General features: G+C 42.5%; 4 protein-coding genes and 1 long non-coding RNA gene across 10 annotated transcripts; 1 reads left to right on the top strand and 4 right to left on the bottom strand.

Annotated features, from left to right (window-relative positions):
- The first annotated feature begins 273 nt into the window (after positions 1 to 273).
- On the top strand, positions 274 to 1,329 carry LOC129595891 (uncharacterized). The gene has a single exon (XM_055493025.1). The coding sequence runs from the start codon at positions 397 to 399 to the stop codon at positions 766 to 768; it is 372 nt and encodes a 123-aa protein (XP_055349000.1). The 5' UTR covers positions 274 to 396; the 3' UTR covers positions 769 to 1,329.
- A 231-nt stretch (positions 1,330 to 1,560) lies between these two features.
- LOC129595895 (uncharacterized) lies at positions 1,561 to 2,964 on the bottom strand. 3 transcript variants are annotated; one of them, XM_055493032.1, is made up of 4 exons: positions 2,833 to 2,964; positions 2,512 to 2,666; positions 2,105 to 2,380; positions 1,561 to 1,905 (listed from the first exon to the last, which is right to left on the bottom strand). In XM_055493032.1, exons 2-4 carry the CDS (start codon positions 2,562 to 2,564, stop codon positions 1,761 to 1,763), a joined length of 474 nt encoding a protein of 157 aa, XP_055349007.1. In that variant the 5' UTR covers positions 2,565 to 2,666; positions 2,833 to 2,964; the 3' UTR covers positions 1,561 to 1,760. The 3 variants fall into 3 exon arrangements, with proteins under 3 accessions (XP_055349007.1, XP_055349008.1, XP_055349006.1); XM_055493033.1 differs by lacking the exon at positions 2,833 to 2,964 and adding an exon at positions 2,726 to 2,816; XM_055493031.1 differs by lacking the exon at positions 2,833 to 2,964 and having other exon boundaries at positions 2,512 to 2,818.
- Positions 2,965 to 3,481: 517 nt separating this feature from the next.
- LOC129595907 (uncharacterized) lies at positions 3,482 to 4,533 on the bottom strand. Its single transcript, XR_008691371.1, has 3 exons — positions 4,263 to 4,533; positions 3,821 to 3,972; positions 3,482 to 3,728 (listed from the first exon to the last, which is right to left on the bottom strand). It is a non-coding gene; the product is annotated as an uncharacterized LOC129595907 (long non-coding RNA).
- A 3,289-nt stretch (positions 4,534 to 7,822) lies between these two features.
- LOC129595821 (solute carrier family 2, facilitated glucose transporter member 5-like) lies at positions 7,823 to 15,192 on the bottom strand. 4 transcript variants are annotated; one of them, XM_055492939.1, is made up of 3 exons: positions 15,168 to 15,192; positions 9,394 to 9,783; positions 7,823 to 9,140 (listed from the first exon to the last, which is right to left on the bottom strand). In XM_055492939.1, exons 2-3 carry the CDS (start codon positions 9,566 to 9,568, stop codon positions 8,026 to 8,028), a joined length of 1,290 nt encoding a protein of 429 aa, XP_055348914.1. In that variant the 5' UTR covers positions 9,569 to 9,783; positions 15,168 to 15,192; the 3' UTR covers positions 7,823 to 8,025. The 4 variants fall into 4 exon arrangements, with proteins under 4 accessions (XP_055348914.1, XP_055348913.1, XP_055348912.1 ...); XM_055492938.1 differs by lacking the exon at positions 15,168 to 15,192 and adding an exon at positions 10,050 to 10,190 and having other exon boundaries at positions 9,394 to 9,890; XM_055492937.1 differs by lacking the exon at positions 15,168 to 15,192 and adding an exon at positions 9,989 to 10,175 and having other exon boundaries at positions 9,394 to 9,890.
- On the bottom strand, positions 11,470 to 14,103 carry LOC129595820 (solute carrier family 2, facilitated glucose transporter member 2-like). The gene is made up of 2 exons (XM_055492934.1): positions 13,534 to 14,103; positions 11,470 to 13,076 (listed from the first exon to the last, which is right to left on the bottom strand). The coding sequence occupies exons 1-2, from the start codon at positions 14,018 to 14,020 to the stop codon at positions 11,935 to 11,937; spliced, it is 1,629 nt and encodes a 542-aa protein (XP_055348909.1). The 5' UTR covers positions 14,021 to 14,103; the 3' UTR covers positions 11,470 to 11,934.
- Positions 15,193 to 16,768: the final 1,576 nt, after the last annotated feature.

The raw sequence follows: 16,768 nt of genomic DNA, 5'->3' as shown, positions 1-16,768 counted from the left end.
GGACCAATATACTGCACCTAGATTAATCATCTCTTTATACCGCCGAATGCGACATCCGACTTAACCTGGTTGTTGTGCGTTTCCCTGCGCATCTCTCGCATTTCCACGATGCAAGAGCGAATATCATCCCTATGTTGTCCTACAGGATAAAAGCGGCTATTGTTAGGCGAAACGAACAGACGTCAACGGGGGGTACCAGCATCGTCTAATCATCCGCATGGGCATCCATAGCAAGTCGCCCGACTAATTAGTCTGACGTAATTGACACTATGTGTTTACGGGCCCTACCATCCGGCTATTAAAATCGCCCGCCGCACGGCATATTACTCCATCCTTATCCTGTGCAGCATTTTATCATCCCCTTTCCCTGCATCCCCGGCTCTATTCCCTCATAAAATGGGTCTTTTCAAAATGTCACCTTTTCTATATTTTTTCGCTGTCCTCATCGTGGCTGTCCAGTGTACGGACACAGCCGCTACCGCTGACCTTTCCTCACAGGACCTCTCGGCGAATTATCAGAAGGGCTGCATGCTGGTATGTACCATGTATCCCACCAGTGTCAAGTGTTTCCGCTGTAAGAATCGCATACCCATGCGGTTTGGCAAGCGGAGTGGACTGTTGGAGGAGCATGCACCGCGCCTGCTGTCGCCCATGTTTATGTGGGAGATCCGCGATCCGGATACGGATGAGAAGGCGCTCCTTTTTACCTTTGCCAATGCCGGACAGCGCTCCAGTCCGGCTGCTGCTATGAACGCTGGGCAGAGATAACCACGGATCAACGGTTTTATGCATGCATATTAGACGCAGTATTTAATGTAGTTGTTCAGACTGTGAGCCAATCGGGATTACAGCTTTAATCTTACTCTCCAATTTGTTTTATATTTTATGAGTAAATGCCGACGGATTGCAGGTTTTAAATTAGTAGAATTTGGATGCCGATATAATTATATGCTGCTTGCGATCAAAGGACGAGCGTTGCTCATAGCGCGATTTTACTGGCCGGTATTATGTCTAGTTTTTTGGTTTTGTTTCGTTTCTGCTGAAAAATGTATGAGTTAATTTAAAGGTGCATGCATGCACTCTACTCTGCGATGCATTTTTTCTAAATCATGAGAAAATGTGAATCATGAGAATGTTTTAATAGAAATTAGTGTAAATCATGAGAATGTCATGATAATCATGAGAATGTTTTGATAGAAATTAGTGAGTCTCAGCTGCGAAGACTTGGAATTAGCATGATGCAGCTGTTCTTTCATAGTTATATGTACAGAGTAGCTGTAGAGCGTACTCAGTTACTGAGAGGGAACAAAAATCGGCCCTAATAAAACTACCGTGATGACGGAAGATGGCTCAAAACCATAAATTTGTGTTACTGGGTATGAAAAATTTGCTGACTACGAAGTATTGCATATACTGTGCTCCCGTGATGCAGAGTTACGAGTACCTCGTAAGGCTCTTGTTACGGGTGTTGACGCTGCTAAAATGGTACTTATTGATTTTTACGGACTTTTGTTCGTTCATGCAGACACATTTCGTCTCTAATAACATTTCGTCTATAAGAATAGTCAATCTTCTGCATAGCTTAAGGTACGTACTCGAATATCAGATTTAGATTTTATTCAATCAAAAGAGGCAACCAAAAATACACTGTTGTGGTATAAATATTACCATAATATTTTTTAATTGTTAGATAATTGTTACATAATTGGGTAAGCAATTTAGATTAAGAAACGATGGAACCGATACGAAACAAAATATAGTTAATCCAAAGAGCAATGCAGAGAATGAAGGGTCTTGGTCCCATCCACCAGGGCGTGAAGCATGCCTTCGTTTCCACATCTCTGCACCAACTCGGTTCTCAATGTGCCGTTAACGTTAAAGCTCGATTCAGTCAGCTGAAAAAACCTGCATCACGGTGCACATTGATCACTTTACGGGTCCTATATCGCATCGTAAAGTTATGACACTTGTTGTTATTACCAATGATAACAAAAATTATATACGAGTAATATAAGATTTCCTTGTATGTCTGCATAAAAATTTTGTACTTGTAATAGTAAAAAACGTCCCCAGGGTTACAGAGTATGGCATTGTTTGTGCATACCTGCATAAAAGGTGGTGTGCCATTGTAGCATTGAGTGAGAGGTGCTGGTCACTCAAATCCGATTCCAAGACCCTTCGCGCAAGATAATCAATAAAGGGAAATTCTTTCCGGGTGCAGGCATCCATGGCTCGATAAAACGGTAGGGAACCACGGGGCTGCTGGCATAACGCGCTAATGGCAATTAGGAATTCGGCTAGAAGCCATACATTCGGGGCCTTGGCATTAGAACAACGGGAAAGCACATCTCGCAAGCACTGTCCTGTTTCATTGGAGGCTCTACAACATCACTGTTCTAAATAACACATACTAAGTAGGTAATTTTATCGAAAACGAAGAAAAGGTCAGCTCTTGAGACCAAAACGATCAAGACGTCAGAAACTTTTAATTATATTAATGATTTTTATTACCGGCACAAGCGCTCGGCGTCTGAACGGTGAGAGTCTAAGTACTCATCTGTCATCGGCCACGGAGCGGAATCGAAATGGAATGCAGGCTCGCTGGCCGCCGGACCTGTATAGCACCGGTATGCTGTAGCTGGACTTTCACAGCCTTCATCGCGGCTCTGTGCAGAACAAAAAACGTTATAGGATACGTAGATTACAAGCACAACGTTAACCACACCGGAAAGACCCTGCATGTTTGCAGCTGCTGGCGTTATCGGTTATATTACAGTGGTTAAAGTTTTTTGGTACTAAGCGGCAACGTAACGAAGAAGCAACGGAACTTACTTAATTGAACGTTTGTTGGAATACTGTGCTGATTTCCACAATATAACCTAACAGCATAGATCAAATACCAAAACTTTTAACTGTACTAGTGCCCGAGTCTCAGTTAGGCCACCCTCAAGGTTATGACTATGGTGATCCGAAATCCAAATCACAAGAATTTCTTACTCTTGTGCAATGATTAAAATCAATAAATCATTATCGCTACCATTTGGTTCCGTTGTAGCATTTTAATACCGCTATCGATTTGTGTAATCGCTTTTAACGTTTATTTAATAGGCAATTTATCCGCTATAAAGCCAGGCAATCTGGTATTTGGCGGAAGTGAAACAGTACAGTAGATACTAGTAGCAACGGTAGCATATCGACCTTGAACATCACGATATATGTAAAATACATGTACAGTAAACGGTATGTTATATGCATCAATTAAGAAATGTATTACACATAACAATTGAAACTTCAATAGAACGCCGTACCCTCGTGAAAATGTATTAGTTTTTTTGTAACTTTATTTGAACAGCGGCTATATCTTTTTGTGCCGCAAAAGTTAGCGTAGAACTTATAATTCCCAACTTAATTTGGCAGTCGTTTTTAGAAGTTTTATGGTACTGCATTCACAACTTTTGCTTTATCGTTGTCAGACGTTTTATTGCAACTTTTGCCGCACATTACTCGTAATCATACACAAACTTCAGTCCAGAACGCACAAAAAATGACACTAACATTACAGCAAAAACTAGCAATTAAACAGCAAATTATCGTCTGTGACACTTTTTAAATACAGAAATTCACACCGGTAGAATTTACGACAATAGCCAAAAACTAAACAAGAACAAGCCTGCTTCGCTTCCGGAGTCGACCCCAGTTCGTCAAATGGGCAAATCCGTTACAGTTTCCTGAGGAACGGGAAAACACTTATTTTACCATATCAACAATTTTGAACTACACGCACAATACACAAATGACAAATTTACAGTGTGGAGCTCACCTTTTTTTAAACACGCATTGTGCTTCCCTCCTCCATCCAAAGGACCACTGTGCGTTCTCGAACGCTACAAAGATGGCGCCAGGAATTAATAAAACGCCTAATGAAGGTGAAAGATCGTTCCACGGAGTCGACTCCAAAAATAACCAAAGAACCTGAGACAAATACACCAAAATTTAACTTTGCCGCCTTTAAAACTGACAAGTAGTACCGTCAATGTTGTTTGAAGGGATTTTCAAAAGGATGTGAGGAAATTAGAGCCCAACAGACAGACAGCCCGTATAGCAAAAAAATAAAGATAAAAATCAAGATCGCTCAGTCTTAGGACTTGTCACTTATACGCACTTTTCATGATTTCCAATTTTGTACGCTTACTAGAACGGAGTCGACTCGCGAATCTTATGGCTGCCTCATAATTATAACGTTTTAGAACCAGGCATCATACCTTTTGTAAATAGAACAACAGCGAATCATTGCAGTTTCGTCCAACAATCCAGCTGCAGGCTCCTCATTCAGCAGAGACGCTCTCAACAGTCACCAGTGATTCTGCTCGTGAACCCGTGGTGAAGTAATTTTAACATGGTACTGCTTTCTGACTCAGTTTTTCAAAATTCCATACAGAAAGCTACAGATCACGTCTGGTTTCAGATCTTAATCATTTTCTACTAAACTCTTCAAATCAAAACAAAGTGTAACAAAAGTAAAAAGTCACAAAGTGAAACAAAGTGATGTGCTCAAGCCTCAAAGCAGCTAGGGCAAGTCAGCAAGTGCGTTGAAATTCATTTCAACGGCTCGACAGCTAAGATTCCTCGGGAATCTACCTATTATTGGTCGAAGAGGTGACGGCTACTCCCACACTGTCTGACCAGCGCCCGTTTCCCTTGCCGGGTTGTATATAAAGCGGGAGCGCGGTCAAGACCATCGCATTAGACCATTTGCAAGCTGACGTTAAGGAAATTTTTGTTTTGAACTGCTGCCACAATCAAATAGTCCACGGACACTTTGATTCCGCAGCGTTATATTTGTGATCTTGTTAGTGCAGTGTACGCACTGTGTGACCTTTAACGTTTTCCCGTTCTCCGTACAACTTTTTGAATAACTCCTATTATCGTTCTCTTGTACTATCTTATAGATAGTTAGAGACAGATAAGTTTTTGGTTTCATCAATTAGTTGAATTGATATAAATTTTGACGCACTGTCATAAGCTTTTGCTTACACAGTAGTTATTTTTTGCTTGCATTTGTTTTTAATTTGGTTGATTAATATCGCCATGGCCCCCAGCAAGACTGCCCTTAAGAAACTCACTAAAGAAGAGCTGATGGACCATTGTCGCGGCCAAGAAGTGGATGACTCCGGCACCAAGAATGATATGCTGATTCGACTGTACGATCATTACGGTATGGAGAATTCACAGGGCTCTCACGACCGGTCTCCTTCAGTGGTGGAAGAACCAACTCCCGATCCTGATTCCGTTACCATCCTCGGGGAAACACTGCAGCTTGCTGAACAATCGGTCAACGAAATCCTCAATGCCGGATTTGCCACCGTCAAAAAATTGCGTCGACTGGCCCTGTGTCAGGATTTCCCGTCTAATCTGAAGTTCATCACCATGGACGCCGACCGCATGGAAGTGCAGTTGTTTATTGGGCCACGGCAGCAGCGCGCCAACACCGGCGATCTGCGTAGTGTCATCGACCAACGCAAGGCCAACAACACCGACCGGGCGGCCAGCAACTCATCGCGCAACAGTTCCCGTCGACGCTACCGTCCCAGCCGCAATCAACAACGCAGCGAATCCAACACCAGTGGAGGTAGGTCAAACAGTAACCTATCTCGTAGTTCAAAGTCATCCGTTCGTTCCCGCTCACAGTCAGTAGCCAAGCTTGCTAGTGTGGCTCGAAAACTTCCTCTGCCACACAAGCAAGCGGCGAAAATTTTAAATGAGAAGGGCAAACGTGTAAAACCGGATGCAACACAGTTGACTTTTGATGACTTCTTGATATACAGCCTTAGAACCGCCGTGCGCCTAGCGCAAACGGTAACGGGCAAATATCAGAATGCGCTTGAAGTTTACCTTGAATACATTGAATTTCTTGTCGTGCGCCATCGGGACTACACCGACGAATCAGTTTTGGCTTTTGACGACGAATTTCGATTTAACGCGAATTATGAGAAATTCGATTTATGCGATACTCATAAACGCGCACTGTTATGTGATAAGCATTTTTACGCACGCAACCGCCGGCCTGCTCTAACTGTCATTAAAACAGGCAAAAAAGCGCAGCTTTTTCGCGGGTACGGCAACAGTAACAAAAGCCAGCAAAACGGGCAGCGGCGCTATCGCTTTTCCTGTTGTTTCTTCTGGCAAGAGAATAAATGTAACGCCAATATCTGCACCGGGTTTGCACATATCTGTGGGCACTGTGGCAGCGAAGGCCACCCAGCAAGCAGTTGCACTGCCGGCAATCAGCGAAACCGCGGGAACGTTTCACACTAAAGCCTCACCGCAAACACCTGCGCCTAATTATGTTGTTTTTGATAACGTTTCCCTATCTCTTGACGCCGATCTGATTTTGCGCTCCTCTCTTACTCGCAGCATTGAAAACTGGTCAAGAGAGCTTGAAGCAGACCACCCAGATAGCCTATTTTTGCTAACTGGACTCGCTCAGGGTTTCTCTCTCGTGCCGGATATTCACTCAGTGCCGCCGGCGGACTGTACAAATTACAAGAGCGCCTTATCTCCTGAGGCAAAACCCTTTCTAGACCGTCTTTTCTCCGAAGAATTGGCAACGGGTAGACTATCAAAACAAAGTTATAAACCGTTGCGAATTAATGCCATCGGTGCGGTTTCAAAGAAAGGCAACACAGCCTTGCGCCCTATCACAGATTGCAGTCGCCCTCTTCACTGCAGCGTTAACTCCTTTATTGATGCCGAAGCATTCTCATTTCAGTCTCTCGAAGATGTAATTAGGCTAAGCAGTTCTGGTTGTTTTTACGCGGTGATAGACATCAAGTCTGCATACCGCTGGGTTCCAGTCAAACCGGAGCATCGTCAACTCCAAGGTTTCCGCTGGCAGTTCCCAAACGAATCGGAGAGTTTTTATGTAGATAACTTTCTTTGTTTTGGGCTTTCAAACGCCCCATCAATTTTTCAAAAAATTTCAACGGCCATCTGCCGCATGATGCGGCGCCGTAAATTCGCTATCGTCGCTTATTTAGACGATTTTATAGTAATTGGGGAAACTTATGAAATTTGCTTATGCGCCCAAAACGAATTAATTTCTCTTTTATGTTCTCTGGGTTTCATGGTATGGTAACGGCTCGACTGTGTTATTAACTTATTAGCCAGCTGAGCTACGCGGTCGACCGCGCGGCCTTATCGCGACCGCCACCTCGTGGGGTAACATGCATACCTTTCACGTAGCTGCTCTTTTGACTTTGAGGTGAGGTTATATTGCCATAAAAAATTATTGTTATTTGTGTAATTTGTTTTTATAGAATTTTATTACAGTACAACGTCTTAATTATTTAGTAGTTTAGTAGTTAAATTAATCACATAAGTTAATTTTGTTTAACGTTTCTTTTACGAATACTTACTTGATTGTTTATTGTCTGAATGAACTAGAGAAATATACGAGAGTATAAATTGAATTTTTGGAATACGTTTACATGTGCAATTACAAACAAAAATATTTTAAAACTACGGGATATTCAAACCTTTTTTGTAAAATTGCGTTGTACTTATAAAGTGGCAATGCAGTTATGCAGGGATGCAACTTGGTGCAGCTGCTTATTAAAAACACAGCCTGTAGTACTTTGCGATTGCTTTATGCGGCTAGTTGTTTCGAAAACGGCTCGGTTTACATGTTTACTATTACAAACAGTGCCGTGACTGTGCGTCAGTGCCGTATAGTACGACTGCACGAGTAAAACTAACTTTTTGACCAACTTGAAGTATTCCGTAAGTTATATGAAAGGTCCAAGTTATAATCGGCTGCCATTAAAACATTTTTGTAAGTTTAGAATAACTTTACATGTACTTCTTTTCGTAACTAGATGTTTTTAGTAACTTTCATTTTCACGAGGGGTAGGTTATGTGCAAACTTCTTTATACATTTTGTACTAACAATTATTAGTAACAAAAACAGCTCCTCATACGAAGGTAGCGCTTGTTGCTACATTTGTACTAGCTTTCTGGGCGCAAGAGTTATTCAAGATCAGTGCGCTGGGAAATCATTGATTCCAGCGACGCTTTTCTTCCCGCACAAAATCGATCCTCCAGCATGCTTTGTATTTCCAGAAACGATTTTCCTTTCGTTTCTACAAGCACCGTCGACAAAAACACGGCTAGAATAAATGTAATTCCGGTGAAGATCGTAAATGTCCACTCCATTAAATATGCTTGCATGGCGGGGAAGACCGCTGTAATCACCGTCGCTAGTGAGACGTTGACGAGATAGCCCAACGCGGAAGCTGATTGCCTGGAGGACATGCCGAACATTTCCGCCGTAAAAAGAAACGGTGCACTGGCCGGTCCCACCGCATAGCACACCATGAAGAGGGTCATGGCCACCAGGTTGCCGTACTGACACGTATTGCATGCCGCATATTTCGTCAACACCGTGAAAACCACCATGACCGCAGTGCACAGCGCACATCCGAAAAGACCACCAAGCAGCATTGGCCGTCGCCCAAAAATATCCTGCAACGGTGAACCAAGCAGGGCCACCACGGCGGACAGTGCAGTTAGAATAATGGTTCCGTAAGACGCTAGGGCCTGCGTTATTCCGCACTGACGGAATATCTCCGTGGAATAGACAAACACCGCCGAAAAGCCGGTCAAACGTTGCGCGGCCATTACCAGCAAGCATATGCCAGTGATTTTCCGCAGAAACCTATCGCGAAACAGGTCAGGAATTGACAGCTTTTGACTGCTTAATTTCTGGGCGGCTTCTAGTTCATCTTGTATTGCGCAGATGTCGGCGTCCACATTCTGCCGGCCCCGAAGGAGCTGCAGTACGGCTGCCAGTTTGCCGGTGTCCTGTTGTTTCCTGCAGAGCCAGCGAGGGCTTTCGGGCAGGAAACGATATGCAGCGATTAAAATGAGACTGGGTACGAGGCAGATCCAACACGTATGCTGCCAGTTATCGGGAGTGCCAAGTAATTGCGGTAGTCCAACGACATTCGCCAACAATATTCCGACACTGAACGATGCTGTGGCAAGAACATTCAACGATCCGCGATGGTTGTTCGTGCTGATTTCCGCTACGTATACACCGCACACTACCACACAAGCGTTTCCCACTCCAAAGATGAATCGGCCTGTACATATATAAAAATTGTATTGTATAGTTTAGCGTAACACAAATGTAATCGAAGGAATTAAACCGAGAAAATATGAGATATATTTTCAAAATTACCCAAACAAATCTTTCAATGGCCCAGTAAAAAATCTTCATTTAAAAATAGAGTATGATAATAATAATAAGGTTTCTCGAAAATGTAAGTAATAAGCCCATCAGTTATCAAATAGTTTATTTGCAAAATTCCAGTTTTTCGTATTTGTTCTTATTACCAATGATAAACAACTCGTATGATCTAGCAGTCACGCCACATCCCGCTGCGATGCTCCCCATCATTTCTAGCACGTTAAACACCAGAAGCGTCTTCCGGAATCCTAACCACTCCACCAAATGATTCGCGACCAAGAATCCCACCGACACACCCAACATGACCCCACATCCGATCATGCTCCAGATGGCCCCCAAACGACCGTTGTTGCGCAGGTGTAAGGATGTTTCGTTTTCGGCGATAACGGAGCACCACAAAACTACATCGGTGTGGGTACCGTTCAGACTGACACCGGCTGGTGCCAAATGATCCGTTATGCGCGCGCACTGGATCTGGCGAATCCATTGGATGATCAGGTTCTGTGGAACGTTGATCTGCGCAGAACTGTAGCCTCCTGTGAACCACGAGGAGAACGCCACAATTAAGCAGGCAAAGGAAGTTGTTGCTGTGAGAGGGTCACGAACGCTGCCGGTACTAGCTGCTTTTCCCATATTGCAATTACTGCATTAAGAAGCCAAGTAAGTAATCTGTTTAACGTACTCTGTATAAAATTGCAGTTTATGTAGAGAAGTAGCTTAATCGAGATACAATATCAATACCCACTAACTTAACGGCGCATTACAGTGGTAACAGTCTTAAACTGATCATTTATATACGCACAAGCTTATCACTCAGCAGCTTCTTGCGAACTGGACGTAATTGGTTATAGTCGCAATTACGTCCAGTTCGTGTCGAACACGCCACTAGCTGTTGTGGACAAATTGTGCATCTATAGGCTACGTACGTTAGCGTTTAACTCTGAATCGTTACCCTGCACATATAATTTCTTCTCAGGATAGCGGTGCTTTGAAGGCTGGACTGTGCAATTAAGTTTTTACGAGCAATTAAGCAAAGGTAAAGCGCGTGCCTGGTCTGTTTTTATCGGCAAATTATGCATTGTCACTACACAATGCACTACATGGTAAGCGATGCAATAACTAGTATAACTAGTATCGGTTATTAGCAAACGTAAATTCTTGGAATTAAGCGACTAATTAAAGAATACTTTATGGTTTTTCAACGAAGTCTAATCGTTAACGCACTTCTAATCGGAAACGTCACGAGACTGAGCTTTATTACATCCTTGTCCGGCTAATTAACGATAAAATGATAATACTTATACTCTATCAGAAAATATTCAAAAGTTTAGACTGTGTCATTTTTAGGTGCATTTGCAGGTTCAAATGTTGCAGTCTACTCTGCAGGACTAATAATTAGTGTTCCTAAAGGCCGCTCAAGTTTAATGCTCAATGTCTAAGCAAAAAGGTGAGCCGTGAGACCCTCCACTATACAGATACAGTGTTTGCTCACCGAGCAGGCGTCGCAAAGAACCTTTGTGACCTCTAGTAAAATCGTACAGCTAAGGAAAATGAAAACTTGTGGAAGTGAATGAAATATGTACAAACTTTCTAATCACTCCACTACAGCATTAAAGTACGGTCTCTTTTTTGCATCTTTTATACATCTTTGTCGCATTTCTAAATGGTCATTATTCAGGCGTTTAGCTCGAACGGTGAGTCCCGATGTTGGTAGGAGGTTGCTCTTACAATGACAACTAACACATGCAACCTTACGCTAACCTCATGGCATCTGATTTTTTGGCAATGACGTGATAACCTTTCTGGCAAGGCAAACGTGGCAAGTTTGGCTTATCTCAGCTGCGAAAGCTCGGAATTCACAGCTTGTCGCAGCTGTACAGATACCTTCATAGTTTTATGTGCGTAGTTGTAGTCTGTACTTTATGTGGAGCCTGCTCAGTTGATGGGAGTATTGCAGAAATACCTATTCAATTCCACAATATAATCTAACATCCCAGTAATAAACACAAGAGTCGTGCCTCGAGTCTTACTATAGAAGTACTACGAGTAGTGCCCGAGTCTCAGTTAGGTCAGCCGCAGGAATAAGAGTACCCTGTATGCTGCACAACCGCTATCACAGGAGTTTCTTACCCGTGTGCAGTAATTACAATCAATAAATCTATCGCTAGCATTTGGTTCGGATGTACCATTTTGATACCGCTGTCGAGCCGTGTATGCTCTTTATGTTTATGTTTAATATTTTTCTATGTTGATAACCACTATTATACCAGACAACTTGGTACTGGAACAAAGTCAAAAACAATTGATAGCACTTCCACTTGACCTTTAGCATCAACGCATCACGATTTAAACAGTGTATAGATCAGTACATACTACATATAGTAACAATCATTAAGAAGAAACTATGCCACATGCAAACACTGTTACAAGAAACCATGCCACAATCTTTGAAGCTGCCGCAGTAGGCTGAGTACAGGTGCAATAGTAGTCAGCAATACCACCGTAGTACAATAACACTTTCTCAGAAGGCATGCTTACCCAGTACTACTCCTATGAATGTGTATACAACTAATACAAGTGCGCAGTAGTATACAGTATGTTTTGTATGTCCTGTACTAATACTTAGTAGGGAACAATAACCACTGTTCGGGCGAACGTGTAGATTGTTAGATATTAGCACCCTGGGGTCAAGTGTTTTCAAGTGTTTTGCACTGTTTTTCAAGGTCCTTTCCCTGGGGAGTTATAGGTTCTCGTGGCTCTTTTCTTCCCGCACAAAATCGATCCTCTAATGTTTTCTGTGTTTCCAAAAACGATTTTCCTTTTGTTTCTACCAGCAAAACCGACAGAAATATGGCCAGAATGACTGTAATACCGGCAAAGATCGTGAACGTCCATTCCATAAAATACGCCTGCATAGTGGGGAACACCGCAGTAATTACCGTAGCTAACGATACACTGCCGAGAAACCCGAACGCGGAAGCTGATTGTCTGGAGGTCATACCGAACATCTCCGCCGTAATGAGAAACGGTGCACTGGCCGGTCCCATCGCATAGCACACCACGAAGAAAGCCATGGCCACCAGGTTGCCGTACTGACACGTGGAGCACACCGCATATTTCGTCAACACCGTGAAAACCACCATGGCCGCGGTAGACAGTGCACAACCGAAAAGGCCACCTAACAGCATCGGTCGGCGTCCCACAAGGTCCTGCAACGGCGAACTAAGAAGGGCCACCACGGCTGACAGCGCCGTCAAAATGATGGTTCCATAGGATGCTAATGCCTGAGTAATTCCGCACTGGCGTAGCATTTCCGTTGAATAAACTAACACCACCGAATAGCCGGTTAAGCGCTGCGCCGCCATAGTTAGCAAGCATATACCCAAGATTTTCCGCAAGAACCCATCACGAAAAAGATCAAGAATCGACAGCTTCTGACTGCGTAATTTCTGGGCTGACTCCACTTCGTTTTGTAGGACGCAGATGTCGGCGTCCACATTCTGCCGGCCTCGCAGACGCCGCAGTACGGTTTCCAATTTGCCGGTGTCGCGTACTTTCCTGCACAGCCAACGAGGACTTTCTGGCAGGAAATGGTATGAAGCGATGAAAATTAGGTTGGGCAAGAGGCAGATCCAATACATATGATGCCAATTATCGTGAGTGCCGAGCAGTTGCGGTAGTCCAATAACATTCGCCAACAGTATTCCTGCACTGAGCGATACTGTTCCAAGAACATTCAACGCGCCCCGATGGTTGTTCGTGCTGATTTCCGCTACGTATACGCCGCAAACCACCACGCAAGCGTTTCCCACTCCAAAGATGACTCGTCCTGTACATGAAAAAAAATTGTTTGACTTAGCTTAACACAAACGTGCCAGAAAGGTCATCTGCATATTTGTAAAGCCGCTACTGTTACGAGTTTTCCATACATTTTTTATTGTTTTAATTTTTGGGGTTTCGCTAGAACGTAATTTTATTTTGGCTGGCTGGAAAATTATTATACAGGCAACAGTAAATAATTTTTGAAGAGTACAAAAAAAACATAAGATTCTTTTAGAATTTCTGTCCATAATTAGCCTTCATAAAATAAAAATCGTGTGAAATTGAATCAAGAACATATAATATATTCAGAATTAACCAAAAAAAATTTGAAAGCCCGTTAAGAAAATCTTTTACAAATCTTGGCAACTTTAGGACGGTACTAGCCTCTAGGGGCAACTTTAGGACGGTACTACCCTCACTAAACGATCAAATTGTAAAATTTCGTTTTCCAGTCTTTTTCTTACCAATGATAAACAGTTCGTACGATCTGGCAATTACGCTACAGCCTGCGGCGATGCTTCCTATTAATTCCAACGCGTTGAACACCAGAAGCGCCTTCCGGAATCCTAACCACTCCACCAAATGATTCGTCACCAATAATCCCACCGATACGCCCAACATGACCCCACATCCGATCATGCTCCAGATGGCCCCCAAACGTCCGCTACCTCGCAGGTGCAGGGATGTTTCGTTTTCGGGGACATCGGAGCACCACAAAACTGCATCTCTGTGCGTACCGTTCAGACTGGAAGTGGTGGGCGCTAAATCATCCGTTATGCGTGCGCACTGGACCTGGCGAATCCATTGGATGATCAGGTTCTGTGGAACGTTGATCTGCGCTGAACTGTAGCCTCCTGTGAACCACGCAGAGAGCGCCACAATAAAGCAGGCAAAGAAAGTTGTTGCTGTGAGAGGGTCACGAACGCTGCCGGTACTAGCTGATTCTCCCATATTGCAGTTATTGCATTAAAAAACCAAGTATTAACCACCTGCTTCACTCACTAAACAGCAGTTTATGTATGGCTTAATCTGCTTACCAGAGCATTGCAATGGTAATATTGCCCATTTGATCATTTATATACACATTTGCTCATCAGTAGCTGCTTAAGAATTATAGTCGCAATTACGTCCAGTGCGTGTCAAACACGCCACTATCCGCTGTGGGCAAATTGGGTATCTATCTGTACAGGGTAACGCTATTCAGGGGTATATGCCAGGGTAGCACTTAACTCTGAATCGACACCTTGCACAAATAATTCTTTCTCAGTATTCTCAGTACAGTACTGTTTTAACGGCGTTCTGAAATTGGACTTTGGAATTAAGTTTTTTATGAGCAATTAAAGCACGTGCCTGGTCTACACGTGCCTGTATATGTACCGTCAAATGATGCATTGCGACTACACAATGCAATGCATAGTAAGCGATGTAATAACTTTCTAGTATCGCTTATTAGTAATCATAAATTTTTGGAATTAAGCGACTAAAGCCTACTTTATGGTTTTTTAACGATGTCTAATCGTTAACGCACTTATAATCGGAAACGTCACGAGACTGAGCCTTATTACATCCTTGTCCGGTTGTTAACGATAAAATGATAATACTTGCACTCTATCAGAAAAATAATCAAAAGTTTAGACTGTGTCACATTTAGGTGCATTTGCATTTCAAATGGCATTTTGCAGATTACTGTGCAAGACCAATAATTAGTGTTCGTAAGGGTATTGCTCAATTAAATGCTCATGTCTATGCAAAAAGGTGAGTAAAAGTATAATCACCACTCTATTTTGGGACAGTGGTGATTATACTTTATACGCTGATTATTGACTGTTGTTAAACTTTTCGTAATTCTGACTGTACGAGTATAAAGAAAACACTTCCACTTATTTGAAAAGGAATTTTATTGTTTTATATACAGATAAGTAAACTTTTGTTGTAATATAAGCAATAAGCATCTAGCGGTTCGATATACAATTCGAAAACCCCCTAGTAAAACTAAATTTCTTGCTGCTAGTCCTTTTTTGTGAAATTAGTGAGTTAAAATTTTAAACGTATGTTAGGCGAATCGATCTGTACATACAAGTACCGTCTACAGACTAACTTTGGTGTCGTCCATTTTATCATCAGTTGCCTGTGTGAGAATCCTTGTGGTATTCGCTTTTCTTCCTTTGCTTGGTTGTTGATACTGGGCTGTTAGAAGACGGCTCCTCGTTCTGCCGTTTCGGCAACAGTTTATTTTTGAAGCCTCTTGGATCCTGCAGATCCTAGTCCTTCTTACCCTTTCTGGCAAAAATGGAGCGTCAGAACAGCGTCAGCACAACGAAGTGGTCTCGCAAAGACACTATTGTGACCATTAGTAATTCATACAGCTAAGCAAAATGAAATGGACCATGTAAAAACTTCCTAATCAGCCAAATGCAGCATCACGGTTTCTTTCTTGCATCTTTATATACATCTTTATCGCATTTCTGAATGTTCATTATTCAGGCGTACAGAGTCTGTATAGCCCAAAAGGTGTTAGTGAGTCACGATGTTTTAGCAGGTTTCTCTTAAATGACAACCAACGCATTATGCAAACAGTCACGCACACGTTTTTCGAAATGTTAGTGGCTATCCAGCGAAATCAAACAAAGAAAGTACCTTACGGTAACTGCACGGGTTCGCACTCTATTCTAACATGCGTCGGTTAACAGCAAAATAATAATACTCTATAAGAAAAATCATCCAGAGTACGACTCGTATAGATTATGTCATACGTGTTTATGGGAACTGCGCATCACACGTTGCAAAGACTCTGCGAAACCATTGTTCTAAAAAGAAATTAGTGTTCCTAAAGGCTGCTCAGGTTCAGTTCTCAGTTTCTAATCAAACAAATCAGACAACTATTTTCGGACAGTGTTAATTAAATACATTACTGTTATCATGACGATGATTACAATTAGAAGTATAATAACAGCCGTGGGTATTTATGACTGTATAAAAGTAAATTCTCCTAGTTATTCAAAAGTGAATTTTATTGTTTTATATACAGATAAGCAATTGAACTGGTGTCATAATGTAAACCTCAATCGGTTCGATATACAGTACAATCCGAATACCGCACAGCAAAATTAAATCTTCTTGCTAATAGCCACTGCTAGCGAGATCAGTGTGTATGATTTCAAATTATATCGGTAAGGCTGTTCGATCTGCACAAGTACCGCCTCTAGATTAATTTATGTAATTGTCCAGTATGTTTATCAGTTGCCTCTGTGAGCATCCTTGTGATACTCGTATTTGCCTTCTTCTTTGGCTTGGTCGGCGATGCTGGGTTGTTTAGGCAACCGCTTTTCTTTCGGTAGGTTCGGCAGCGGTTTGTTCGTGGGGTCTTTCGGATTCTGCAGATCCTTGTCGTTCTTTCCCTTTCCGGCCTCAGTGACCCCGGCAAAAATGACGAAGCACAGCGTCAGTACAACGAATAGGAAACGCAGAGAAGCCATTGTGACCTATAGTCCTACAGGTTTCCTAAAGCGTATAGCTGAAGAAAACGAAAACCTTTTAAAGTTAATGGACCATGTACAAAGTTTATCAGCCAACTGCGGTATCACTACGCGGTTTTTCAACATCTTTATACGTATACACATTTGTTGTATTTCTAAATATTTATTATTTAAGCGTTTAGTTCGAAAGATGTTATTGAGTCACGATATATGTATGTCGCAG

Source organism: Paramacrobiotus metropolitanus, unplaced genomic scaffold (genome assembly GCF_019649055.1).
Source record: "Paramacrobiotus metropolitanus isolate TYO unplaced genomic scaffold, Prichtersi_v1.0 Parri_scaffold0000083, whole genome shotgun sequence".
In the NCBI taxonomy this organism is placed as follows: domain Eukaryota; kingdom Metazoa; phylum Tardigrada; class Eutardigrada; order Parachela; family Macrobiotidae; genus Paramacrobiotus; species Paramacrobiotus metropolitanus.
This window is presented reverse-complemented; position numbering and strand designations above follow the sequence as displayed.

What these genes read in the sequence shown, in the direction of transcription:
- LOC129595820 (XM_055492934.1), bottom strand. Translation starts at nt 14,020, where the DNA reads ATGGGAGAATCAGCTAGTACCGGCAGCGTTCGTGACCCTCTCACAGCA. An exon ending in GTACGAACTGTTTATCATTG is followed by an intron (nt 13,077 to 13,533) that starts GTAAGAAAAAGA and finishes TTTCATGTACAG; the next exon opens with GACGAGTCATCTTTGGAGTG.
- LOC129595891 (XM_055493025.1), top strand. Translation starts at nt 397, where the DNA reads ATGGGTCTTTTCAAAATGTCACCTTTTCTATATTTTTTCGCTGTCCTC.
- LOC129595895 (XM_055493031.1), bottom strand. Translation starts at nt 2,741, where the DNA reads ATGCAGGGTCTTTCCGGTGTGGTTAACGTTGTGCTTGTAATCTACGTA. An exon ending in GACGCCGAGCGCTTGTGCCG is followed by an intron (nt 2,381 to 2,511) that starts GTAATAAAAATC and finishes GTGATGTTGTAG; the next exon opens with AGCCTCCAATGAAACAGGAC. An exon ending in GCACACCACCTTTTATGCAG is followed by an intron (nt 1,906 to 2,104) that starts GTATGCACAAAC and finishes ACCGTGATGCAG; the next exon opens with GTTTTTTCAGCTGACTGAAT.
- LOC129595821 (XM_055492938.1), bottom strand. Translation starts at nt 9,880, where the DNA reads ATGGGAAAAGCAGCTAGTACCGGCAGCGTTCGTGACCCTCTCACAGCA. An exon ending in ATACGAGTTGTTTATCATTG is followed by an intron (nt 9,141 to 9,393) that starts GTAATAAGAACA and finishes ATATATGTACAG; the next exon opens with GCCGATTCATCTTTGGAGTG.